Source organism: Penicillium digitatum, chromosome 1 (assembly GCF_016767815.1).
Source record: "Penicillium digitatum chromosome 1, complete sequence".
Taxonomy (NCBI): Eukaryota; Fungi; Ascomycota; class Eurotiomycetes; order Eurotiales; family Aspergillaceae; genus Penicillium; species Penicillium digitatum.
Genome location: NC_089384.1, coordinates 3,205,767 through 3,231,184, shown reverse-complemented (window position 1 = coordinate 3,231,184; position 25,418 = coordinate 3,205,767). Strand labels below are relative to the sequence as shown.

The window sequence follows — 25,418 nt, the reverse complement described above, 5'->3', positions numbered from 1 at the left end:
CACAATTAACAAGGGTATACATATCTACCCAAACTAGGTACTAAAACATCCCACCACTGAGGAAGCCTTAACATACATGAGATCCCAAGTAGACAAAGAAACCACAACGCCCCAAGTAACAAAAAAATTCGCTCAAAAAACATAACTCAAAAGCTCTTGTCCACGGAGAGCCGTGGCGACATGCCAAGGCAGTGTGTTGTTTTGTACACTGCATATGCCCTTGGCCCGGGCAAGACAACCCAGGTCCCGATACATACTTAAGGTATCTTTCAGGACGTTATCGTAGGATGCGGGCGGACGCGGGGAATAGATGAGATTGACCGTGATTGCAAACACACCGTCGCCATCAGCAGCTCCCCTGCGGCGGAGGAGGTACCCGCTGGAAAGGGCGGGTCGGAATTCGGTGAGGTGTGGAGAACTGTTGAGGCGGTGTGATAAGATGGCTAGCCAGGAATCGTCGCAGATGTCAGCAAGGACGGCTTCTGAATCTGTTTCAAGTGACAAATCCGTTGGCGTCGGAGCAGTGCAAGCGGCCGGACCGGCGCTGGTTGGCGTAGCTGCGTTGCCTGATTGTTCGGGGGATGCAACGCTGGCACTTGCATTAGGAGTCGAGACAGGGGTAGAGGAAGACAGTATATTCAGCATTGCCATCGAGATAGGTGGGACTGGTGGCTCAAGGATCAAGTCGGGAATAGTGTTGACTGCCAAAATGGTCAATTCCAAGGACCCGGGGTTTAACTTATTGTGATGGTCTGCTAGACTAGACCAGGCTGTAAATGTCTTAGCAAATTTGCCCTCAATACTAAAAATTTCGGGATTTTTTGAAGAGTACCTTCAACCTCATCGGTTTCTATAGGCTCGGTGGTTGCAAGCTGAACTTTCCAGCGTGCTTGGAATTTATCCATAATATGTTTCGTCGTAGCCCAGATTTCATTCCTTATCTCGGAAATCGGTCTGGCACCACCCGACTGACGATACCGTAGGCAGTATGACATAGTTCTTTGTATCGAACCTGGCAAATCAGACCATGCCACCGATATCCAGCGTTGATCAAGACTTTTGGAGTAAGCAATATGAAGACTTCGTCCATCTTGAAGCGGCGAAGATCTTTCAGGTGCAAGTCGGAAACTAATGGCTCTAGGAAGAGCGTCGGCCAGAAGCATTGGTGGCGCACAGAGCAGGGGGCTCATATCCACATCGTTTGGGCGACATCGACTGTAGACTTCTAGGGCCAAATTTAAATAGTCCGTCTGGGGAGGTGCAACCATCGTTTCACTTGACATGATAAACTCCAGCGGGATTATCTGCAGAACAAGCTCGTTGGAAATTTGAGTCTGTCTTCGTTCGGAACCAGCTACCAATTGTTGGAAGAGGTACCAGAAGGCGGAACAAATGTCTGCTAGTGCCGCAGCGTGAGTAAATGGGTTGATGATATAGACAACATGGTTATCAGTAGTCGCTGGGGATTGTGAGAGCTCCGAGCCTTGAGGATCGTTAGTAAAAGTATGTGGCCGTCAGAGAAAACACGTACCAAGCTGCTCGCAAATTCTCTTCAAAACCTGCATCATAGATTCGTAACTAGATGTTTCGGATTTCCATAGCTTCAGTCCTTCTTCAAATGCCACAGAATCTTCTCCTCTGGCATGAGTCCCAAGACTGCAACTTTGGTAAAGAAGACCAAACCGTCTCAGAAACACATCTGCCGCTTTTGACGCAGCTTGTGGGTGAATGCAATAAGCAGAGATGTTCTTCGGTCCGTAAGCAGGCTCAAGACCAAACGTCTCCCAAAAGGATACAGCTGGGGGAAGAGCCTCTAGGTATTCTTTCCCTCGACGCACACGAATGTGAGGCGCCGGTAACTTTGAAATAATGCTTTTTGGGGTGTCTTTGGGCGGCGGCGAATGCTGTTGCAATTGATTCGCAAAAAATTCATCCTGCAGTGATATGTATCTCTTGAAGTCCATTTTCGAGGCCTCACTCAAGAGCGTTGTGTCGTCGGGGGCTTGCAGTGACAAGGGCTCGCTCTCGAGATCAAAAAGGCCAATTTTTCCATCAAGTGGATGCTTAAGAGAGGACTGCGTGATTTGGTCAACCAGAAGTTGGGCAATTTCAAGTTGACCTTCACGGCGAATAATTACAGGGTGTTGTTGAGGTGGAAGAGCAGAGAAATAACCGGTTAACGTCCAATCGGAAAAGTTGGCCAAGAAGTTACCGAGGAACGTAGAATTCTCGGCTGCGTATCCGGGAGTTGCTTCTGTGCCAGGCAATGACTTCTCTTGGGACGCAACCGACATGATATCAGATTCCGAAGAAGCTCGTTTGCGCTTTAAAGAGTGCATCGAGGGCATGGCTGCCGGTGTTGGGACGTGCTCCGAGATAATATCGATGCTCTCATCGCTGCTGTCACTGCTCACCGAGGCTGATCGTAGTCCATTTTCTGACGGAATCAGAGATAGGCTGGTCTTGTTAAGTTCTTTGGAGGAGCCGAGTGCGTTGGCACTGCTTCGGGCGCGGCGAGGAATGCCAATAGTGGGAATTTCAGATGTGTGATTCAACGCGTCCAATGAGCCACCACTGGAGAACCAGAATTTGCCAGCTGCTCCGTACTTCTGATCCCAATCACCAAGTTTCTTCTCGAATACCACTGGGTGGTAATGCCCTTGCCCCCGGTTGTCTGTAGATTGTTGATGATCGCCTGCCTCGGGCCCCGGGAACAAAATCCTTTTCACTTCTACTGGGCTCAAAGGCGGGCTTATTGTTTGGCCTGCGCGATCCGTAGGTGAATGAGCTGGTTCTTCGGGGGCCAAGAGCTCTTCTGATAACTGTGGGGCTTCGAGGTATATCGGAGAGGCGTGTACCTCAAGTGCTTCGACATGAGTTGAAATTCCCGGTGGCTGGTTGGGGGAGTGCTCTGCGTCAACCATGGCTTCCGCCTCCGGTTCGCTCTGAGGATGTAAAGCTTCAAGGGCTTCATCTGCATCATCTACACGAGAGCCACCCTCCATGCCATCGAAATCAGGGTCATCAAAAAAGCTGAAGTCCGCATCGGTGATACCTTTCGACCCGAAATCTCTTTCATTCATTTCCCCAAAGAGATCTTCTTCATCACTTGCATCATATCGGCCAGTGCCAATTCCAATGCCACTATTCTGAACAGGCGAAATATCAGATCCTGGCGCATTTCTTCTCGAGTTTCGTTGCAATAAATGGGGTGGTCCAAAGTCAGAATCGTCGGTGAAAGCCTCGGGGGGATTTGAATTGTTCAATCCGACTACAGCAGCTCCATCTGGGGGAGTCGGGTAAACAAGATTTGTGCTTTGCAAATCAGGATATTGCGCAATTCGTGACAAACTCTCTATGCTATCGAGAGGTTCGGCCTTGGGTGACAGCATTTCTTGGTCTTTTGATTGTGGGTCTTGAGTGATAGAGGTGTTTTGAGCAGTGTGGGCAATTTGATCTAGCTTGAGAGAGCTCGCCATTGCAGACCATCGCTCTGCAAAATCTAGGGGTTCGTCAAGAAGGGAAGGTTGAGCCTCGGAAGAGAGATTTGATGAGCTAGCCCTTCTGAAGCAAAATCGAGCTGGCCATAGCATGCGCTTCAGCGGCAATGCGGATTGACTGTCATCACTCTGTCGCCATGCTTCCCCAGCAAGCCTCGCGAAAAAAGGCTCCCAGACCTCCACTTCAACCCAGTGTTCTTCATCAATTGAGTCAACATTCAACCCAAAATTCCGCAGCCACTGCACAACATCTAATTTCCACTGTATTCTTTTTGCAGACAGATTCCCAGGGGCTGGGTAGCCCAAAGAAAGAACATTTGACGAGTCAACATCAGCCGTGACAAGCCTAGCGATAGTCCCATTCGGACAAAGCCAAAGATCAGTCCCAGGCTGCGCGTCAATTATTTCGGCAGTGTCTTCGCATGGACTGCACAGTCGAATTATACCCGTTTGAGGTACAGTCTGGGCGGAAACGGTTATTGTTCCGCTCATAGTTAACTGGATATTGAGTGTGGTCAAGCAAGAAGTGGAGAGGATGCTTTCATTGTTGATTTGGGGACTTTCGTATCCCGACTTTTCGATGGCAGTGAAAAGGGTGCGTGATCCAAGGGGTAGAGCAGCATGGCGTCGAATAATCTGGAGGCTGATTGAACCAGCAACAGCAGATATAAATGATGCATAAATGGCCGCTGAACTGCTATAGCCATCTTGACGGCGAGATGGCAGTTGGCTCTGATGTGGCCGTTGCTGCCCAGCGGGTTGGGTACCGTGCTGACTCTGGGTGTCGGACGACAGCCCTTTCACCAAGTCCAGTGAGGAGACACTTCCTAAAGCAGACACTATAATAATAGGATTAACCAGGTCCAAAATAACTATATGAGCCGGCCATAGACATACCTTTCAAAGTTGTTGTGCCGACGACAATCCTACTTGACTCTGGGTCACTTTCCCTCACATACAGAGCATTCAGGCTTTCGAACTCAGGGGTAGGGGAGAACACCCAAAGCCCTAGACGCCTCGGACATGATGCCAGACAATTTAAACCTCTCAATCGAGCCTCTAAATCTTTGAGACGACTCAAGTGCTTGAGAATGGTGTAGCCATTGGCGGGGCTTTCCTGTGGATTGTTTGCGATACTAGCTTCTTCTGTGTAGATTCTCCAGTAAATATTGGTGAATCCATCCTGATATGATGCGTCAGTATAGACGCGAATGCACTTCAAAATATTACGATAACTCACAATAAGATGTATGTTGGTGTTTGCGCCGCCAGGGAAGTCCATAATTCAACGGTCGCGGACAGCCCCGGGAGCCTTTAAATATAGAAGAAATTTTGAAGATGACTCTGAAAGTCATTTCCAATCATAGGTTGCATGGTCTGTGACAAGGAGTGATAGCGCATAGCAGAGAGATCAACAAGCAGCGAATACATTAGCTGATTGATACCATGATGGGCGGAAGTGATCAACAAAGACTAGAAGGTCTGGCACAACACTCTCACTTAAATGAAATCAGCGCACCAAATGAAACAGTAATGAGTTTAACCACAAGGCTTATTGCATGAAGTCAACAGAAAGTTGAAATGCGTAATTCCGGGGGACGTTTGCCAGGGACACTTGGGCCAATCACCAGGCCCAGTTGTCACGTGATCGCTATCAGCAGCTTTTTATCGCAATTTTTTTTTTAATCTTTTGCAGGTTTGCTTTCGCCGACACTGATAAGTTGCAAACAAGTTGCAGACTACCTCAAAACAACTGGCTTCGCCTTGTTAACGCCAGAATATACCAGCATGAAGCTGTCCAATCCGTCTGAAGTCCCGGTATATACCATCTCGGGCTCAGACAGTGCTCGCCCGCTTCCCGAATGGCTTGCTAGACGGCGAAAGCGCAGCTTGAAAAATGATCCCGAGTATGCCAATCGAGTTGAACTACTGCAAGACTTTGAATTTGAGGAAGCGAGTCACTGTGTTCGGGTCAGTGAGGATGGAGAATGGGTTATGAGCACAGGTTCGTACTAGTGATCCTCATCTTTTCTTGAAAGCGCATGCCCTAACAATATTGCTTGCAGGAACTTACAAGCCACAAATTCATACTCATTATCTTCCACAATTGTCCCTTTCATGGGCGCGCCATACCAGTTCGCTCAACACCACATTCATCCTACTGTCTTCCGATTATACCAAGTCCCTCCACCTCCAGTCTGATCGATCTCTCGAGTTCCACACTCCCTCGGGCTGTCACTACACCACCAGACTTCCCAGATATGGACGTGACATTGTCTACGACCGCCAGTCGACTGAAGTGCTTATTCCTGCAGTTGGTGTTAATCAGGATGGCATGGGAGAGGTATACCGATTGAACTTGGAGCTAGGTCGATACATGCGGAGTTTTGAGGTTGATGTCGGAGGTGACGATTTTACATCCACGGGTGGTGGAACTCTCCAAGGTGGAATCAACACAGGCTCTGTTAACACCGGTGCTATTGCGGAACAGAGTCACAATTTGTTGGCATTCGGAACTTCATTGGGGACAGTTGAGCTGTGGGACCCTAGGGCTAAGGGACGCGCTGGGGTGCTGTCTACACCCACCCAAGTTGGACTTTATGATGAGCGCTCAGAGATCACAGCTCTAGAATTCAATCGCTCCGGCATGAGCCTCGGAACCGGCTCATCTAATGGTCTCATTCACCTCTATGACTTGCGTTCCCCCGTTCCCTTCCAGATCAAGGATCAAGGATACGGGTTCCCTATTCACACTCTCCAATTCCTCGAACAGTCGTCTGCAACACAAGCTGCGACAATCGAACCCAAGTTGCTCTCGGCCGATAAGCGTATCATCAAGCTCTGGGATATCGAAGATCAAAAGCCTTGGACCTCTGTTGAACCGGCGGTGGATCTCAACTCGGTCGCTTGGTGCAAGGATAGCGGCATGCTCCTCACAGCCAATGAAGGCCGACAGCAACACTCATTTTTCATTCCGCAGCTTGGCCCCGCGCCGAGGTGGTGCTCATTCTTGGACAATCTGGTTGAAGAGATGGCTGAGGATCCAAACGACCCCAGTGCGTTCAAGTCTGCCCAGTCTAGTTCCGTCTGGCCCGGATTCACGCTTGTGCCCAGTGAGGAGGTCGCTAAATGGGATGCCAAGCTTATCAAGGCAGGCGGAGAACCCATTGATTTGGCGTCCTACATGCAGTCAGGAAAGATGGTACCTTACTCGAAGGGTTACCAAGTATCGAACTTTGTTTATAACTCTATAACTGGGTTGTTCCCCGACACAGAAAACCCCAGAGCGAAGAAGGTGGCAGAAATTATGAACAAGGAGCGGGAAAGCCGCATCCGCGGCAAGAAGAAGGTTGCCGTCAAGGTGAACAGGAGACTGGCCGAAAGGATGCTGAACGCGGAGGAGAAGAGAGAGCGCAAGCATGCCAAACGCCTATTGGAAGGCTCGGGCGACCAGGAAATGGTCGATGCCACTTCTTCCGCAGCCGTGGACAAGAATGTATTGGGCGGTGGCCGTTTCGCCCAGCTGTTCGAGGACCAAGACTTTGCTGTCGACGAGACTTCACGCGAATTCCAGTTGCTGAATCCCAGTACGGTTCCCCAGGCTGCTGCCCCATCTGCTTCGAGAAAGGAGCGTGGCTTGACGGCAGTCGAGCAAGAAGCCATCGACGACGTGCCCGGTTCAAGCTCCGATTCCGATTCCGACAGCGAGACGGAAAAGCCTACCAAGACAGTGACTTCCAAAAAGATCTCTTCTGCAGACTACAAGCGGACGAAGCGCCCTCCGCCTCGGATGCAAGTATCGTCTTCGAATCAAGCCAACTCCACCCGAGACCGCTCCTTCGGCTCCCGCGCGCAGAATATGAAGTCGAGACAAAAGCCTGCACGACGAGTTGGTGTCGTCGGCGAGCAAGAGATGAGCTTCAACCCGGCCGGGAAGCCGAAGCGTGCTGCCCCCGAAGTGCGCTACGACAAGACCGACACATCGTTCCGGGCCAAGGAACGCCGCAGTGCTTCTGGAAACACTTTCCGCAAGATGTAACATGTCTTGCCAGTTATGGCCTTTTCTTGTGCCATGCCCTTGATGCTACTTTCGTGACGCCGTACAGTCTTGTCCACCCAGGAAGTTTTCCCGCTCAACTACGAACCGTTTTGTTGGCTTTTTCACCTTCCTCGTTAGGCAAAGCCTTGATACGGGCACACCTGTCTTCTTCTGACTGAAGCACTACTGAACACCAGCCAATCTCATTGGCAGCCTTTGTTGCCCCGATGTGCAATTAGGTGCCGTGCGAGGTGCTGCTGTTGATTCCAGGGCCGCAGGTTTTGAACCTACGGTAACTTTCTCAATACCCTATTTGCACACTTTCTCATCATAGACAGCTTTGTTGTGATGCCGCCTGAGATTTCAAAGCTCTGGTGCCCTTTTTTTGAATGACCACTCTGTATCCTAATGTCTCAAAAGCGATGCCAACAATCTTGAATCTCTTTCAGCAATTTTTTCCCGTTGCTCTTCAGACCCCCTTTCAAAATTATTCCTAGTCAGACATCGTCTGGCCTTCAACCCATGCATTGCTACAGAGGTAGTAACGAAGAAATTGATAGATTCCCATCTCGCACCAGTAGACCCATTTTTGATCTGAATGCACATTTTCCCAACCTCTCACTCTGCACCACTCCACTTCTTGTCGCTTTCCACATACACACATACGCCATATAGATGGGTCAACCCCTGCAACCTCAAGATCAAATACCAGCTGATGATCCACATACTGTAAACGTCTAAATTGAACAAGAAGGGCCCATGACTCGTCCAAATACCGATGAGCAGATGGCAACACTAGCAACGTAGAGGACATGAACATGAACAACGAAATATAGGTTGAGGTCTTGCATTACCAAACTGAGAAGCTTAGTACTATTTATACAGTAGAATTTCCAAGGGTTCAAGGTCAAGGTTTTGTTCAAAAAAAGGACCCCTAAAGGTCTAATCCTTCTTTAGGAACTTCGATCGTTCTATCTAGGTAACTCGTCAGAGGCTTCCGAGGTACATAGATAAACACTGCCCGATGTATTCCTACACCTTTAACACAAGGATGTCTCTTCTTAGCCGTCTTGAAGTGTCAACGGTAGCAATGACCCTTTTTACCATCTTCTAGTCTTGCTCGTCAATTCCCCCGCCCGCTGTTTTTGACTATAGAGATCCTGCTTAGTGAGAGGGAAACGACACGCAGAAACGGACGCCAATATGGCCAATTCGAGACAATTCTCTACTTCCCCTGATAACGATAGTCCTTTGCGAACATACGAGGCTCGTTAAGATTAATAAGATAGGTCAAGGAGTACCCTTTCCTCCATGCGCCACAATGTCCCACTGCACCCTTACCTGAGATTTCTTTGGCGAAGATGGTCGTGTGGACATGCGAGTTGGATTGCGACTCAGTAGCAGATTTAAATAGCCGATGGATACCCGGTTGGCAACATATGCCAAATTTGTTTCGTTCGTGATATCAGCTGGACTGGGGTTTTACCCGATCGGCCGAGACCCTGTTGAAATAATGTCTTACATGGTGCGCAATCCGAGCCTAGTTGCGCGCATAAATAGCCTGCTGGTGGACGGTTTTTTTTTTAACAGAAGCGAGCTTCGATGGCCGAGATCCTAGAAGGTTGCTGGCGGCCACTATCGACCTCATTGCTTATGCCAATTAAGACATCTATCGCTTCATTGGGGCTAGGTCGCGGAACTAAATTACTAGACAGGTGATGGATACAAGATGGGCTGAGACAGAGAGCGTCATGTGGATGGACCCTGTGCGCACATGCGGAGTAGATGTCTCCGTAGCGGATTTGTGTTCTTTGTCTGATGGGTTCTAGGCGTGTAGCTACATTTGCACCTGCATTCAGTGTCGCACCATTCTTCCTATCTTTTGCAACTTCAATCCGCTGGTATTCAGACGAAATTCAACCCTTCTCTGTTGTGTGGAGAAGTGCAACCGGAGAACAAGACTTTCAAATCTCCCCTACATGACTCGGCAGTACCGGGGTTCTCACCTCTTTCCCCGTTACGTTTTCCCAACAATAAATCACACATCGGCTGTACTGGTACTTTTGATGCTGATGGCTTGTAGGTGTGTGTCCCTGGCTCTCAATGATTGGCCACACGTGGCCTTCATCTCAGAGGAGCCTGCATTTCTCCTGTAGGTAGCAGGTGATATCAAACGGTGCTAATAATAAAATTCAGAAATTTTTCTCTAGGGATTTTCAAGAAAGGTTACTAACTTAGTATAGTAGAGCACGAATGTCACGGCGATTTCACTACTATTACAGGGGTTAATCCTGGAAGTGAAGACTACCCGAGCACCTATCTCTCAACCCAAGTGTTGTTTCTCGTGGTATCACCGTCGTAAAGAAACAGAGCCCCTTAACCGCCCTAACCATTTAGTGCTTCTATAATTTACTCTATACTCGGTCCTATTTAAATTCTCCGTATTACTACCTCTAAATATATAAACTACAAAACCTAGATTGTCAGGGTGCGGGCTGGCAGGACGGTATGATGGGAGATGACTGGCAGGGACAGGTCGTAACAGATCAGATTCTCATTGACAGGTACAGGCACAGGCAGGGGCAGGCTAATATACAAGACGTAGCTCGAAGAGCTACAACAGGATCTAGAACTGAAGTTCAAGATAAACAGGTCGGAGATCACGTGCCGTGATCTTCCTCTAACTAAGCATCACGGTTCGCACCGTGACATAGATAGGGCTAATTTACTTAGGTGAACGAAGGTACCTATAGTGATAATTTTATATATCTAAGCAAGTAGCTTATTTAGACTAGGCTAGAGAGTATAGAGGTATTATATAGAAATCTATAGAGTAAGAATAGTTATTTCTTCTAGTATTATTCACTAGAAACTTTTAGCTAATTTACTATGAGTAAAAGGAATATTTATAATAATAACTTTTAGCACTCTATCCTTAGTATTATAGCTCTTCAGGAGATCTATTAGGATCATTTACTAAAACACTTTAATTAAGGTTTAAATACAAGAAGTATCTTGTTAAACTTTAAGTTATTATCGATAAAATAGCTAGAGTTATTGTCAGGGTGCGGGCTGGCAGGACGGTATGATAGGAGATGACTGGTAGGAACAGGTCATAACAGATCAGATTCCACTTGACAGGTACAGGCAGGGGCAGGCTATTATACAAGACGTAGCTCGAAGAGCTACAACAGGATCTAGAACTGAAGTTCAGATAAACAGGTCGGAGATCACGTGCCGTGATCTTCCTCTAACTAAGCATCACGGTTCGCACCGTGACAGTTATTCTAATAAAAGCTTAAGCGAAAGATAAGGTCTAGTAATGAAGGATAACTAATAGTTTTATATTAGAATAGAATCTCTAAAGGATACTCTTTAAACTAAGTTTAAAGCTTTAACCAAAAGAGATTAGAATCAATAGACAGTTTATTAGGACATAGAATTTTAATCATAGGACACTTAGTTAACCTAAGTAAATTAGCCCTATCTAAGTTATACAGTTTAATAGAGGCATTTTGTCAGGGTGCGGGCTGGCAGGACGGTGATAGGAGATGACTGGCAGGGACAGGTCGTAACAGATCAGATTCTCATTGACAGGTACAGGCACAGGCAGGGGCAGGCTAATATACAAGACGTAGCTCGAAGAGCTACAACAGGATCTAGAACTGAAGTTCAGATAAACAGGTCGGAGATCACGTGCCGTGATCTTCCTCTAACTAAGCATCACGGTTCGCACCGTGACACATTTTATTTAGAGGTAGCAATACGGAGAATTTAAATAGGACTAAATATAGAGTAAATTATAGAAGCACTAAATGACTAGGGCGCTTAAGGGGCTCTGTTTTTTTTTGCGACGGTGATACCACGAGAAATAACACTTGGGTTGAGAGATAGGTGCTCGGGTAGTCTTCACTTCACCAGGATTAACCCCTGTAATGGTAGCGCTCTACTTTATCACAATGTGGCCAGAAGCAACGAAAGACGACGGAAAGGGGTTGAGCAAAATAGCAGTTTAGACTATGCTGCCTAAAGGATGTCAATTGAAGGCAAGTTCTTGATACAATTTCTACTAGATCGCTAGGCTCTAGATTGATGCTGGGTATGGTTATTTGATAGGTGGTAGATAATTCTACCTCCATTCTACAATGTAACCCTCCTCCTTTCTCTGCTTTTGGCCTAGTGTGTTGTAAGCTCGACATTTTTTCAACTTTGACTACCCGACATCGATTGAATTGACTCTAGATGCTTATCTGGGATTAAATTAAACCTTCCTTATAGCTTTCGAGCTTTCGATGCTATTGAGATTATATAGTTTGATTTTAAACTGACACGCACTTCAAGGGCTTCAAGGCTGGCCTCGAAAACGACTTGATTGAGAGTCTGAAGGGCCGCACTCGTAGGGTGGCAGGGTTTTCTGTAAATCTGAAACCTAGTGATTATGTAGATATTTTCTCTTACGAGGCTCTCCTTCTTGATCATACTCGAATTATGATAATCTCCAAGAAATAATACTAGAAACACTACGGAGTTTGCCCGTGGAAACCCACTTTATTATGTTGTAGACAAGCATTTGAACTTGGACGACATGTCACATTCCTCTAATATCTTTTCCACTGACGCACCTGCCCAATTTGGAACTGCCTCATGTGTAATGGTTGTAGCCTTTCGTTTTGTTTTTTTTTTCTTAGCGCTTTATGTGGGCCAGGACTGCAGGCAAATAATAAAGGTACCTGACCAGGGTTCGATCGAATCTAGCAGCCTTCCGAGACCCAGGGTTTGGGCGTTTATCGCACTCGTATTTCCACACTCCTGTTACAGTGGGGCTGTGGCGCAACAGACAACACTTGGACATTCACTTCTCACCTTTGTCTATGTAAAAGTTAGCACAATTGCAAGCCTCGATTGTACAATGGACACGCTAGATGACCGGGTTGAAAAAGAGAGGGGGGGGGAATGGAACCACGACAAACTCTCGCCTGGTTTATACAGCCGATTCCGGTCAGTCTGACACCTTCAGGTGTGGATAGCTTGGTCTAGCTTGGTGGATTGGGGAATGATATTACACCTTTGTTATATGGCTGCCTTAATGCTGATGGTCCAGCATGTATCGACTGAACAGGGGATTTCTTTCATTGAAGGGTCGGCCTTAAGATACTCTCAAAGCACTATAAATTAATTTGTGCACCCTTTGAAAGCACAAAGAGGTCATTGCTTGAACTGCGTGACACGCCTCAATCTTCTCTGTCGCGTTTCCATAATCGAAGATGAAGATGATCTATACAGTCGAGGTGGCATCCATCGATAAAATCCCTCCTTTGGTGGTTGGATCCATTCAATCCTTCTTGTACAGTCCTATTCTTCCGTCTCTGTTATCTTTATTTTATCTCTTTTGCACAGGCTCTTTGTTCTTCGATGCAGTCCATTACATGCTACATCAAACCAACAAATCATCTCATCCTCTTCTCCGACGTCTCGCACACATTCACCATTTCCACCATCTCTATTTTACTCGGCATATGAACTTCGATAATAAATATGCCTGGCAAAATATGACTCAAGCGCTGCCGCTTGAGTTGGGCCTTCAAGTCTCTGGGACCGCACTAGGTTATGTCTTCGCGACTTTGGTGACTCCTATCGGCCTTGTGTGGACAACACAAAGTCATCTCTGGTCAATCATTGGCATTCAAATCCTCAGAACAACCTTTGTTATGCTTGCGAGTGGCCGCGACTCGAATCATGTGGTATATAAAACTGCCCCCAAAGATCCGAATTGGATATTTGCTGGCCCGGAGTACCACGCCCTCCATCATGTTTACCCTGATCGCTACATGGGTTCATTTATCAAACTATTCGACTGGGTATGGGGTACTGCTTACTCCGTTCGAGGGAAACGATTCGTGATTACGGGCGGAGGCGGAGCTTTGGGTCAAGCTATTGTTGCAGAGCTTGAACAAGAAGGAGTACAGAACATTCGCAGCTTGGAGTTCGGCGTCGATTGGGATCATCAGCACTTCGCAAAGGCTATCGCAGCGCTTTCTGCGTGTGACGTCCTCATCTTAGCCCACGGTACCCAAGGCCAAGATGCAGTGGAATCGAATTGCAATTCAGCAGTCCAACTGGTGCGGCTATTCAAACAGAACAGATCTTTCAACCAAACCAGTCCCACGCTTCCGGAAGTGTGGTACATTGGTAGCGAAATCGAACTTCATCCATCTTTTGGAAAAGAACAGTTACAACGTTACTCCCAATCCAAACGGCGCTTTCTCCCACATGCTCGCTCTTTCTTTGACGATCCTGATATTATTTATCGCCATATTGTCCCATCAGTTTTTCAGTCACCCCTGGGGCTTGTTCCAGCAAGCTTGGTAGCTAGTTATACGATGTGCTGGATCCGGAGAGGTGCCCGGTACATCCCTGTTACATATACGGGAGTTGCATATCTGAACTATTTCAAGTTGATGTATTGGGTTCCTCGCGCGCAGGACACCGATCAAATGTGAAAACGCAGTGAAATTTCAAACCTTTCTCATGTTGTTCTATATTTTGTTATTAGAGGTTTTAAATGTTCAAATTTCAGTACAGATGCCATTTACAGCATTCTATCATTCTATCATCATGTATCTACACTTGTCTTTTTTACTGGATCCTTCATGGAATTACACAACGAAGTGGCTGCTTGCAAAGAGCTGTACCAGGTCTACTAGGGCTGTGATGTCAACTTGAATCATGCTGTGTTGAAGATGGTGTATGGACTCAGGATTGAAGTATTCAAGTTCCGGTGGCAAACAGGGGGAGAAATCGGATGCCCTGCTGTGATAGCCGAATGTTTCCGCTTGTTAAATATGTATGAATCCCTTTAAACCCGAGGGAATACAGGAGAAAGTGCGGACCGGACACATTAGAACCAATTGCACTTCGGTTGAGTCCCTAACGATCGCCATCAAAAATGCGCGATCAACAGCAGAACCCACTGTATCCAATTTCTCCACGTTCCTGTTCCTCCGATTTACAGATAACATCCAAACTTTAGGGGGCTGAAAGATTCAGATCCTGGTTTGAGCTGGGTTGATTCGTCTCGATGACATCAAACTAGAAAAGAGGGCTGTTATTAGATTTATGTAAGGTTCAATATATGAACATCTTCAAGCTCCACCGTCGATTGAATTGTAAGTCTACCCCCATCGTAGCAAGGCGTCAAATGGAAATCGCACGCAGAAGTGGTGTCCCTTTCACACCCAAGTGGAATCATGCACTAGTTGTCGGCACGTTGATTAAAGATCATCTACTCGGAACACGATTCTTTCTGCAGCGGGCTTTTTCATATTGAACAGTGCGCGTTCGGAAAAGCAAAGTCCCAGATCGTCCTATGAGTAGCACCTGTAACCACGTATTTGACCCGAGCACAAAGTTATAAATTCGAGCAATCTCAGCGGCTATGCTCTCATTCACTCTACGGGCGATCTATACATCCAGTCTTCGCAGTTGCAGCTTCTACAAGCTGTAAATCTCACCCAATATATCAAGCCGGTGTTTTGCAGACAAATGGCAGGCACTCAGCCAGCCAATCCAGAGGACCCTCATAAAAACTGCCTCTGCAGCCTCGTCGTAGGTGGTGAAGACTTCATGTCTGGTGAGAGCAATGACAGCTTCTTGAGATCAAGCGCAAGTAAGACATGAAAGTATGTTTAACTGGAGCGGTCTGAGTAGTGATGTGTGGAGCTTTCACCTGAAAACAGATAAAACTTTCGGACAATCTAAATTTGAATCTGCCACTTTATCGAAGGGGTTTGAGACTTGAGGAAAGTCTGGGTCCTAGTCTGTTGCACTCAATACTAGCTGGCACTCTCTTCTCACGGATTGTCGATTCCTATTTTCTCTCCTCTTTGATCTTCTGGGATTCATAGTTGGTGTTATAACTAGAATCGAAGAATCAGACATTCTAGCAACTAGTCGCAAATTTGCTAGAGATGTCCGTATACTCCTCCCTAAGATCTTCCAAGAGTGGCATAAGCTTCTTGTTCTCAGCCTTGGTTTGACCAGGAACAGTGTTCCCTTCTTAAAATTCACAGCCCTAAGCACCGAGTCATCACCGATATAACTATGACTCCCAGCTATATATCCATTTAACACACAGCAATCTCCAATAACAACGTTATCAAGAATGATGCATCGCGTGATCCGAGTACCGCTGTAAATCTTGGAGTTTAGGCCAATGCAAGATGCCTTAATAACAGAATTTCTCTCAATAATCACATTAAATCCAAGGAGGCAGTCTATTTTAAATCCATACCAGTTTGGACTCACAAATTCAGCGGAGGTGATCGTTCAGTCGTGGGAAAATGGAGACCGAGAAGCTCCATGTTCAGCCTCCTCAATGGATTGATTCTATTGTGGCTAGACGAAGAGATGTAGATAAAGATATAGCGGGGTGGTCAACTCGACATACAAGTACCGTAGATCCTGTATGAAGATATGCTAGGAGAGGTGGTGCGTTCGGGATGTTGTTTTGTGGTGGATGGTGGGTGATAGTACTCAATTCTCGGTAGACTTTCTCTTCGTGGCTTTCGTTCTGCTGGCTCAAGCGAGTATCCAGTCCTAGCTTCTCACACAGTCCCCGCTGCCATGCAGACTTGGCCCCGAACCCAATAACGTCTTCGCTAATAGGCAATAGTCTTTACTGACGCCGTGCGAGATCCGTGACCCAGAAGGGGAAAATGTAAAGGTGTGCATCGCGGTAGCCAGTCAACATTTTGGCTTGTGTGGATGGTCGCTGGGCAGCCGAATGAAGAAGAAGAAGAAACCCCTTTACCATGTTCGAGGTTTCTTTACACAGTGTCCATCTCGGTAGACATGAGCAGCTTCAAAAGCCTGTGACTCGATCTTGCAGATACCTTGGTCTGCCGCAGAAGTTCAACGGCTATCGGATCCAAGACCTTGTCCTTTGTGGCATCTCCTGCATGACAATACACACAAAGATCGCCTCGTTGGTGCGTTTTTTTTTTCCTCGGTCATTACGGTCTGACCTTGAGGTGATATTCACATCTGCAATAGGTATGTGCCCTCGATTTCACAGACGAGATCACAAGACAGGAGGAAGAAGGCGGTTTCAATGCAAGACTGCACCTCGGGAAGGCGAAGCAACTGTGCCGTTGCCATTGTGGCTTGCAGGTCTTGAGGGGCGAGGACTTTTGGCATCGGAAGTGATTTCTAACATGGGGTTTACAACAAAGTAGACTTGATATGAGGAAGGGCAGAGGGGTGTATAATCAGTGTGACATCTGAATTAACGAGCCAACACTGGAAATGATCAGAATTTTGCGGTTCCAATAATCTAAAATCACCACTTATATCTGATATCTCACAGAACTTCAGCAAATAATGTATCAACGGTCTGTTGGCGATTAGGACTAGATATTTCGGGGTCTTGTCCTGATCAAGAAGAGTTCCAAAGGAGGCCCTAGGACCGCACAAGATCAGAGCTTGAAGCCCAGCTCTAGGTGGAAGAGCTCCCATTGTCTTGTCGATAGACTATAGCGAGATTTCTCGACGCACGTAGGATTACACGGTTGCTAAAAAGAGGAACAATTGTATGACGAAGACCGTTCTCCAAATGAAACTCCATACGCCCTGGTCTTCATATAGAAAGAGACACAAGTAATGATATACGATGAAAGCCTCGATGTTTCTCTACTTCTTTGTCGCTGGAGGTGGATCAGATGAAAGACAAGTGGATCACAGAAGCCCTGGGGCCCCGCCTGCCATCAAAGTTACCTAATCACCAACAGACCGAGGTCCGCGCAGAGAACCTGGAGAACCTTGGAACATTCCTGCTATATCAAGCTTGGAAGCATAAACAAATCTATTTGAGTGATCCAAACTGACCATCCCATTAAAAAGAAAAGAAAATGGCCACCCCAGAGTCCCAGGTCATGAGGCAACGCAAGCGCAGCGACTATGGCTTCCACCAAGTACACCAGACCCGATGGTCAGTAGCAGGACCACCGAACGGGCACCCGCCAACCAGATACTAACACCCACACTCACAGGTTTGATAACGATATGTATGCACACCTCAACAACGCAGTGTACACCCACCTGTTCGACACAATCGCGAATACGTACTTGATCCAACACTGCGGCATGGATCCCTTTAGTGTGAACAACCCAACTCCAGCGCCAACTCACGGACAGCCGTCCCATTTCCCCTCCCCATCGAATTTGACAGCTGGTACAGACCAAATTGGGTTGATTGTCTCGACACAGGCGCACTTCTTCGCCTCGGTGCGCTTCCCGGATCTGCTGGAGGTCGGGCTGCGCGTTAATAGGCTTAGCAAATCTAGCGTTACCTGGGAAGTGGGTATTTTCCGTAAGGGTGAGGAGGATGTTAAGATGGTTGGGACTTATACACATGTTTTTGTGTTGAGGAAGACCATGCGGGTTGGGAAGATGGGGATGGAGGAGCGGACCAGGCAGGGCTTGAAGAAGTTGCTTGTTAGAGCTGAGGCGAAATTGTGAGGCAAAAAATGTGAATTTCGGGCGATGGGCTGGGCTTGTAAATCATTTTCTTATCGGGATATGGGTAGCAACTTGCATTCCATGACAGTCGGATTAATTTCGGGTAATTGTTAGAAGGGATCCTAGATTTCAGATTGATCAAATGATCTTTGACAGAAATTCAAGAGAAAGTAAGCGATGTATAGCTCAGCAAAACGCTCTATCAATTGGTATGGAACAAATCACCCTAGGGATGCGAGACGCCGATGTGAGAAAAAGACAAAACCTTGCGCCTTGTCGATCAAGTAGATCATTTAAACCCCTGAATCGTTATAAGTCTATTCTAACCTTGGATCTATGAAACAAAAAGAACCCTAAAAAAAACGTATCCATCACCATGATTTAAAAATACAAGAACCGAACCGAAAACTTTTTGTGAGTTGTCATAAGAGTAAAAGAGACACGCTAAATCGCTTCACAATATCGAAAAGCGCCACAGAATGGGTATACATATATGATGGAATTTCCAATCATCATTTGAGGGATTGCCATCTGACAATTTCAGGGGTAATTTGTGACAAGCTCAGTCAAATTTGCCAGCGATGATGCTGCTGCAACGGGACACGTTGATACTGGAGGGAGGTGAGGCACCACGGCGCATGGTGCGTCCATCTTCATCGAGCCACCATTTGGGATAAGGGCCAAGAATTAGACTGCCCTGGGCATCCCAGCCAGCAACCCAGTGAATGCCGTCATCGAGGAGGAAAAAGCGCAGCTTTTCCGGACGGCCGCCCTTGTGTAGCGGGGTATCGAACCAGCGACAGCGTTCTTCCAGTTCGGATTCGAACATGTAGCGGTGGAGGATGCGGCAGTAGACTAGCGCAGCAGGGACTTTTTCATCTTTTTTGCACCCATCCCGACGGATGAGGTGCCATCCACGACCAGGAAGGAACTTGTATGTTCCCGGCACGGGGGATTGCCAGTGTTGTTCCTTAAGATCGCCATCGCGATGGCCTTTTTGGAACCAGTAGGTTGGGCAGAAAATGGCTCGCGCACAGAGGAAGAGGTTGGGGGCCATGATTGAGGATTGTGTCAAGGTCGAAAAGGGTATCTGGAAGGATGGTTTGTCCAAGAAGATGGAGGGGGGATGTCCAAGTTGATATAGAAACAGCACTGGAGTACAAAGGATCTCAAGGGCTAGAACGGTCTACAAGTCGACAGTCATGGTGAAAAGTCATGAAAATATCAATTGGTCAAAATCCAAGCAGAAATGGGAATTCGACGGGTCTCCCGCGTTCACAAAAGCTCGGTGAAGGCCCCCTGAGAACCTTTCGGGATGCAAAGAATGTGGAACGGCAGGCACCCGTGGCACGGGGTTGTAATCTGAGGCAAGGACTGGTTGAGAATGTCCAATTCAAATAGCACTGACCAGACAGCAAGGTGTATTCGTTATCGATGCGGTGAGGGGGTGGTGTGTTTCTAAGTCGGGAAAAGGGGGTCGTGATAAGATTGGAGGATTGTAGTTTTGGAGCTTGGGAGCCTTGAAGGGACAGCTTTATCCCTGGTCGCGGGAAAAGAGGATGGGAAGCGAATAGGGATGAAAAGGGCTTTGACTTGCGTCAATCGGCAGGACGCAGTAGAACTCGCACGGCCGGTGTTAGAGCTCAACGAGAGCGTGTGCTATAGATGGGGCATTTAACTGGAGGAATGTCGCCATGGTGATTCGTAGGCATATATGGAGAAAACAAATTAAGAATGTGTGTGATATATATTTGGCGGTCAGATGGTGGAACAAGAAAAAGTCAATCGACCCGCTCAGTTTGATCCGAGAGGTTGAGCCACAACTACGTAGCTCTGGGACTTTCCCGCGCCTTCAAGTGGCTGAGATGACTGAAACTGTGGATTATCTAACCGCTGACCTGAGAGATTTTCAGGTGCGGGACCTGCCGAGACTTAGCACTACCATCCTTTGGCTCGCGGGGGTTTTTTTCCTTCTCCCCTCATTATCCCGTTTAGGGCTGATCCCTTTCCTTTTCGTCATAGGCCCCCCCCCCCCCCCCCCCAATTGATTTCCGACAGTTTCCAGAATCTTTTCTGACTCAAAAACAAAAGCCTCGAACACTTGGCACATATTCCCCAACGGGGAATCTCCAGGCTGCAAGATTTTTTTTTGTGGCGCAGCTATTCTTGAGGTTCAGCCCTATGTTATGTCTGCTTGGCCTTGTCTCAGCTTGCAAGACTGACCGAGTTCTATTCTAGCCTGGTCTATTTGAAGCTGATGGTCTAGTTTCTCATTCCTCAGGAAAGCGTTGTTGTCACGATCTTCGATTATTTGCGATGTACCGCTCGCTATGACCAGCATCACTGATTGGTGGTGTGTTGACTGCGTGCCGCATTTTTACAAGTTCATTATTACCATCAAGGCTTATTGTAATTCTTTCTACAGATACTCCGTATGCATGATCGCAATTCTGACTGTCGTGTCAATAAAACCAAAAATCATCGCTGTGCCACCTGGTCCAGAGCCTCGCAGCTACAGGCGATCGTCATGCCAACCCTTTCCAAATTTACAACATAACATGACGCAAGGCGTTTACAATAATCGAAACCTCTACTCCGTAGGAGCACGGAGTAGAGGAAAAGAGAGTTGTCTCCAAAACTATCTCCTTTAAGCAAGATAATGTGATGCCAATTTCTGTGATATCCCAAAGACTACTTCGTAGTCTTTTTTTGCTCTCCATCCTTCGAGCCCTTTCGAGTCATCAGGCTTTTTTTTTCAAACGGCCCAGCCCTGAACACAAGATGGATTTATCCCATCCAATGCATTTACTTCTAGTACTACGGTTGGCCCTTTTTCCTTTCCTACATGGGCCAAGAGTGCTCTAAACTCATTAAATTGAGTGCATGGCCAAGTCTAAAGAGGAATTCTAGACCACCACCATACTAGAATAACAAGAAATCCTGCGCCAAAACAAATCACTAGCACCTTTGTCAAGAGAAACGACCGGTCTGACTATCGTAGTATCACTGTTCAGCCAACCCTATACAACCCAAAGTTAATGTGGTGCAAATCGGTGTTGCTGTGAGAGTATAAGATAATATACGCACCAGATTTCAACGAGGCGCAAGGAAATGGGGCCCACTTTTGTTGAAGAATCCCACTCGACTAAAAAAGCCTACGTGTACAATATACGGAGTAGAGTCGTGTGAAACCCTGTTTCACCGTGCGCTCCCATTGACACATCAATGTCTCACTCCCTTTCGATGGAAGCCCTCGAGGGTCCAGGACGCCTCGTCTCACTTCCCGCAAGATTCTCCATGTCATCAGCCGAATACCAGCGATACTTCTTGCCTCTGAGCGGCATTTCTCTGCCCACGCCGTCAACCCCACCACCCTCCACACCAGTGGCGCCATAATCCATCCGGACCGCTTGTCGAAATCTTCGACCCCGTCTGGGCTATGCGCCAACCGGAGCGGAAATCGACCCGGTTCATCCATCGTGGCGTCCACGCGCCATACAGGGGCCAGCCCCAGAATGCAAGGTAGTTGCCTAAATGTGGATATGAGGACCGTGCCGGCGTGAGGTATGTGCGGAACCTGTTGGTCAGCGCCCATGTCCCAATTAAGCGTCACACCCGTCTGCGGTCCTGCGATGGATCCCTGAATTCACATGTCGACAGCTAGAAACCTCGCGGCGCCGAAAGCATCCTGTATTTGAAACCATCTTGGGTCTCGAGGCAAGGTTAGAGCTCGTCAGCGAGGCTCAACCCGATAGCGAAGAAGAGAAAGAGCGAGACGTAGCCCTGCAGCTAGAATCTTGGCGATGAGCACCAGGTCATTCCAGCCCTTGGCGGCCAGCGCCATAGTCTGTCTTACAGACGGCTCTCACCGCTGCCTCGCCCGCCGCTAGAAAAAGGCGATGACTGCACATTGGCGGGACCGTTGGAGCAAGTGGGATGAACACCGAGGCCATGGACTGGCAGACCTGAGTTGCCCGGAGACAGCGCTTGCTTTAGACTCATGTACTCGTCGTGCCATACGGGCATTTTGCCAAACTTGCCTCCGAATGAAGCTTGACAATGTAGCTTTGAGTGCCGATGGGCCAATGGGCCAGTATGCAACATATACAAGATCGCCTAAGAAAGGAGCGCAATCGCTGTGTGGGCCAAGGTCAGGAACATGACATGTGGCGTGCCGGAGGGTGCCGGAGGCGGATTTGATCTGTCTCAATCTTTTCTTCACTTCACAATTTCTCCCGGTCCTTCATCAAGGAATAATTAGAGGCATGACCATCTGTCGGGTCTGGTTCTCCTGTCAAAATTGGTTTTGGTCCTTGAAAATCGCTTGGATATGGAAGACCTTAAGTCGTCTAGGGCGAGAAGCATTCTCATGTTGCGTGCGGGTGAGATTGCGGGGTTTTATAGGGCGAACGTCATCATCTGCGCCTTGTTTGGGGCCATACTTTAAAAGCTTTCAAGTTGATATGCTCAAACTAGGACACATTAAATAGGCTCCGCATGGCCGTAGCGCCCTCTACATAGTGCCCCTGAACTTGTACAAAATTCCCCACATTTGGCTCATCGTGGTAATTCTAGGTCCTGCGGTTTTACTCTCATCGAAATAGTCTGTTTATGCTTCGTTATAGATGATTGTTTTCTTCATGCGGGAAGAGATAAATATCCCGAGGTCGTCTGTCAACTTACCCCAAAGAATGAAAGATATACTGACCATTATCTATTTATTTCTTTCCTGGCTTCATCCTGACTTTATACTGACTTAGATCAAGATAGTTGGTATGAGCCGAATCTACTGAATAGGAGCCACCAGCCTATGACTGTAATGTGAGTAAATCACGGCAAAATGTCATTTTTGCTGAGTCGCTGAAAGTTCTATACTTTTTCGCGAGGTCACAATCAAGAACCCAAAGCGAACCCAATGGGAAAAAATCTTTGAAAGTCAAACTCGTCCATTTCATCATGTGCCTCACCTTTGAAAATATCCTCTCACGGTCGAAGGCGTTAGCCTCAACCCATCAACGACCCATAGCCTCAACTTCAACCGGCCAATTCTCTGCCATCGCGGCTTTGGTTCCAGCAAAGAAGATCTCACCGATCTAACCATTCAGCCATAAACAAAACACAATGGCTTAATCGCCTAGGATGCCCCTGGCTGCGGCCACTCAGCAAGCAACATGCTTTCCGCAACAAATATCTCATTCCTTGTGGTGACCACTGAAGCCTTGCTCGCGCGCTTCAAGATAGGCAAATTCCACCTGCTGGGCCACTCAATGGGCGGGTTAACAGCCCTTCTCCTCGCTGATCAGCATCTAGACCATGTCCACAGCTCCGTGAACATCCAAGGCAACCTCGTACCAAAAGAGTACTTCCTCAGTCGTCAGATCTTCATATCATCAGCTGATTACAACGAGGCATTTATGGATGCTTTTGACGAGCGCACGCGCACCTTGGGCTCGCTTGCTAATGTTATTTATACAAGCACCCTGCGCGCCCGAGTCCGGGCTACTGCGGTCTGCCGGTATCTTTGAATCTATGGTGGAGATGACTGATCACGGGGACTTTATGGATAAGTTATTTGCATTATCATGCCCGTATAAGATTATGTTCGGGGAGGAAATGCGTGTTTTGTTGCCTCTGCCGTTACAACTTAGGGAGGGAGGGTATTGAATTGGCTGATGTTGTTGGGGGCTGGGCATTCCCGTGTGTGTGCTAACCCGGTAGAGATGTATCGCCGCATTTCGGTGTTCTTGGACCGGGACGCAGAGTGAGATCACATATACCGGAGTGCTCCGTATTCCGTCCCGTTGATTGAATTGTAGTAAAATCGGGTTCATCGTGGTAAGCCCACCACACCAACACCGGGTAGGTGTTGGTGGGCCCCAGCGGGTAACAAATTCTCACCGGATCACAAATTGCATATTAAGTTTCTTTTGTATATTGACTTCATATAAAAGATACTTATTCGCAAACAAGTTATCCTCTCGGTTTGCTTAACCCTTAGACTAATAAAGGATAATTTAAGAACGAAATACAGAGTAGAGTGTCAAGGAAATCTTAACAATATGGTATTAATCTTAGTAAGAATAATCAACTATGCTTTCAGGAAGAGAATAGTTCACCTCTGGTATAAAAAAAATTCGGATAAATCGAATTTTCACAAGACACTATTTCGACCTCTATGTTGTATGTAATTTTTTTTACAGTCTCTAAGATATCGATAAAAACTAATCTATATAAGGTTCTGGTCTTCTTATTTTACCTGAGCTAGTCTGAATCTTGAGCAAACCGAGAGGACAACTTATTTGCGAATAAGTATCTTTTATATGAAGTCAACATCCAAAAGAAACTTAATATGCAATTTGTGATCCGGTGAGAATTTGTTACCCGCTGGGGCCCACCAACACCGGGTAGGTGATGATGGGCTTGGCATTTCACAAAGAATTGAGAGCACGGTGAGATATTCGTCAAATCTAGATGCCATATAAAAGATCTCCATATTTTTGGAATCTTCCTAGCTTGCATAAAAATTTATGCTCCAAAGAGGGCTCTAATGCCACTCTATTTCTCATCCTTATTTCTGCTAACCCTTTCTGTCTACGGAGACCTAATCCCATTAATTATAAACTACTCTCGTAGAGCCACCTTCTAGAAGGTTAAGATCGATCGGTAAGGTATTTTTAATTGGTTGTGTGGTCCCTTCCGAAGGCTAGGGCCTGATGTAAATACGGCAGCGTGTGGTTACAGGTTGAAATTGACATAGTGTCACGTGTTCAAAGCAACCCGGCATTATGATTGGATCAAGAGGGGGAAAATTACGTGACAAACCCGCAACATGACGAATTTATGGGGAAGGAATGGTGCAGTGAATTTTGAACTGCGGCGGTATTGATGTGTTAAAACCGAGTGTTCGGGTATACCGTTGAAGCCTTGACCCAAACGAACGTTTCTGTTAATCGTCCTTCGTGGATATGCCAAGGGATCCGTGGATACTAAGGTTGCTCCTGAAGACTTTATGCTCTGGGTGAAAAAGCTTTTTTTTTTTTGAGGCCTCAGGCAAGGCACTGTACATGATTCAGGATAAACTTGACGTTGTAACTGGACATCCAAAGGTGTATCAGTCCGAGTGCCACCGGGGCATTTTACGGATATTTACATAAAAAGATTTGTTAACTTGGTATCTTTCGGCTGAATTCTCCTCCGAGGGCGGCACTTGAACAGAGTGGCCTACGGCCTGTGCAGATACTCTGTATTACCGAGTGTGACAAAGATCCATTCGCCAAGCCATCATGGTCTGATTCGCCATTAAAAAGAGACTATTCAAGTGGATCGGCCCCGACACGGTACGCCGTAGGTTGCCCTCACAGCCG

The 25,418-nt window shown here is 47.1% G+C and overlaps 7 protein-coding genes across 7 annotated transcripts; 4 read left to right on the top strand and 3 right to left on the bottom strand.

The window, feature by feature from the left end:
• Window positions 1-132: 132 nt before the first annotated feature.
• Window positions 133-4,782, bottom strand: Pdw03_3447 (Mediator complex, subunit Med13; the record flags this gene model as incomplete). The annotated part of the gene is made up of 5 exons (XM_014676696.1): window positions 133-770; window positions 833-1,483; window positions 1,532-4,339; window positions 4,398-4,683; window positions 4,741-4,782. 5 exons carry the CDS (start codon window positions 4,780-4,782, stop codon window positions 133-135), a joined length of 4,425 nt encoding a protein of 1,474 aa, XP_014532182.1.
• Window positions 4,783-5,288: 506 nt separating this feature from the next.
• Pdw03_3446 (WD repeat protein) lies at window positions 5,289-7,539 on the top strand (the record flags this gene model as incomplete). Its single annotated transcript, XM_014676697.1, has 2 exons — window positions 5,289-5,505; window positions 5,567-7,539. 2 exons carry the CDS (start codon window positions 5,289-5,291, stop codon window positions 7,537-7,539), a joined length of 2,190 nt encoding a protein of 729 aa, XP_014532183.1.
• Window positions 7,540-13,055: 5,516 nt separating this feature from the next.
• Window positions 13,056-14,039, top strand: Pdw03_3445 (Integral membrane protein; the record flags this gene model as incomplete). Its single annotated transcript, XM_014676698.1, has 1 exon — window positions 13,056-14,039. The coding sequence occupies one exon, from the start codon at window positions 13,056-13,058 to the stop codon at window positions 14,037-14,039; it is 984 nt and encodes a 327-aa protein (XP_014532184.1).
• A 3,405-nt stretch (window positions 14,040-17,444) lies between these two features.
• On the top strand, window positions 17,445-18,054 carry Pdw03_3444 (Thioesterase family protein; the record flags this gene model as incomplete). The annotated part of the gene is made up of 2 exons (XM_014676700.1): window positions 17,445-17,524; window positions 17,586-18,054. The coding sequence occupies 2 exons, from the start codon at window positions 17,445-17,447 to the stop codon at window positions 18,052-18,054; spliced, it is 549 nt and encodes a 182-aa protein (XP_014532186.1).
• A 562-nt stretch (window positions 18,055-18,616) lies between these two features.
• Window positions 18,617-19,111, bottom strand: Pdw03_3443 (pyranose 2-oxidase; the record flags this gene model as incomplete). The annotated part of the gene is made up of 1 exon (XM_014676701.1): window positions 18,617-19,111. One exon carries the CDS (start codon window positions 19,109-19,111, stop codon window positions 18,617-18,619), a length of 495 nt encoding a protein of 164 aa, XP_014532187.1.
• Window positions 19,112-21,797: 2,686 nt separating this feature from the next.
• On the bottom strand, window positions 21,798-22,158 carry Pdw03_3442 (uncharacterized protein; the record flags this gene model as incomplete). Its single annotated transcript, XM_066100494.1, has 3 exons — window positions 21,798-21,843; window positions 21,911-22,019; window positions 22,095-22,158. 3 exons carry the CDS (start codon window positions 22,156-22,158, stop codon window positions 21,798-21,800), a joined length of 219 nt encoding a protein of 72 aa, XP_065955894.1.
• Window positions 22,159-23,225: 1,067 nt separating this feature from the next.
• On the top strand, window positions 23,226-23,579 carry Pdw03_3441 (Alpha/beta hydrolase fold-1; the record flags this gene model as incomplete). Its single annotated transcript, XM_066100493.1, has 1 exon — window positions 23,226-23,579. One exon carries the CDS (start codon window positions 23,226-23,228, stop codon window positions 23,577-23,579), a length of 354 nt encoding a protein of 117 aa, XP_065955893.1.
• Window positions 23,580-25,418: the final 1,839 nt, after the last annotated feature.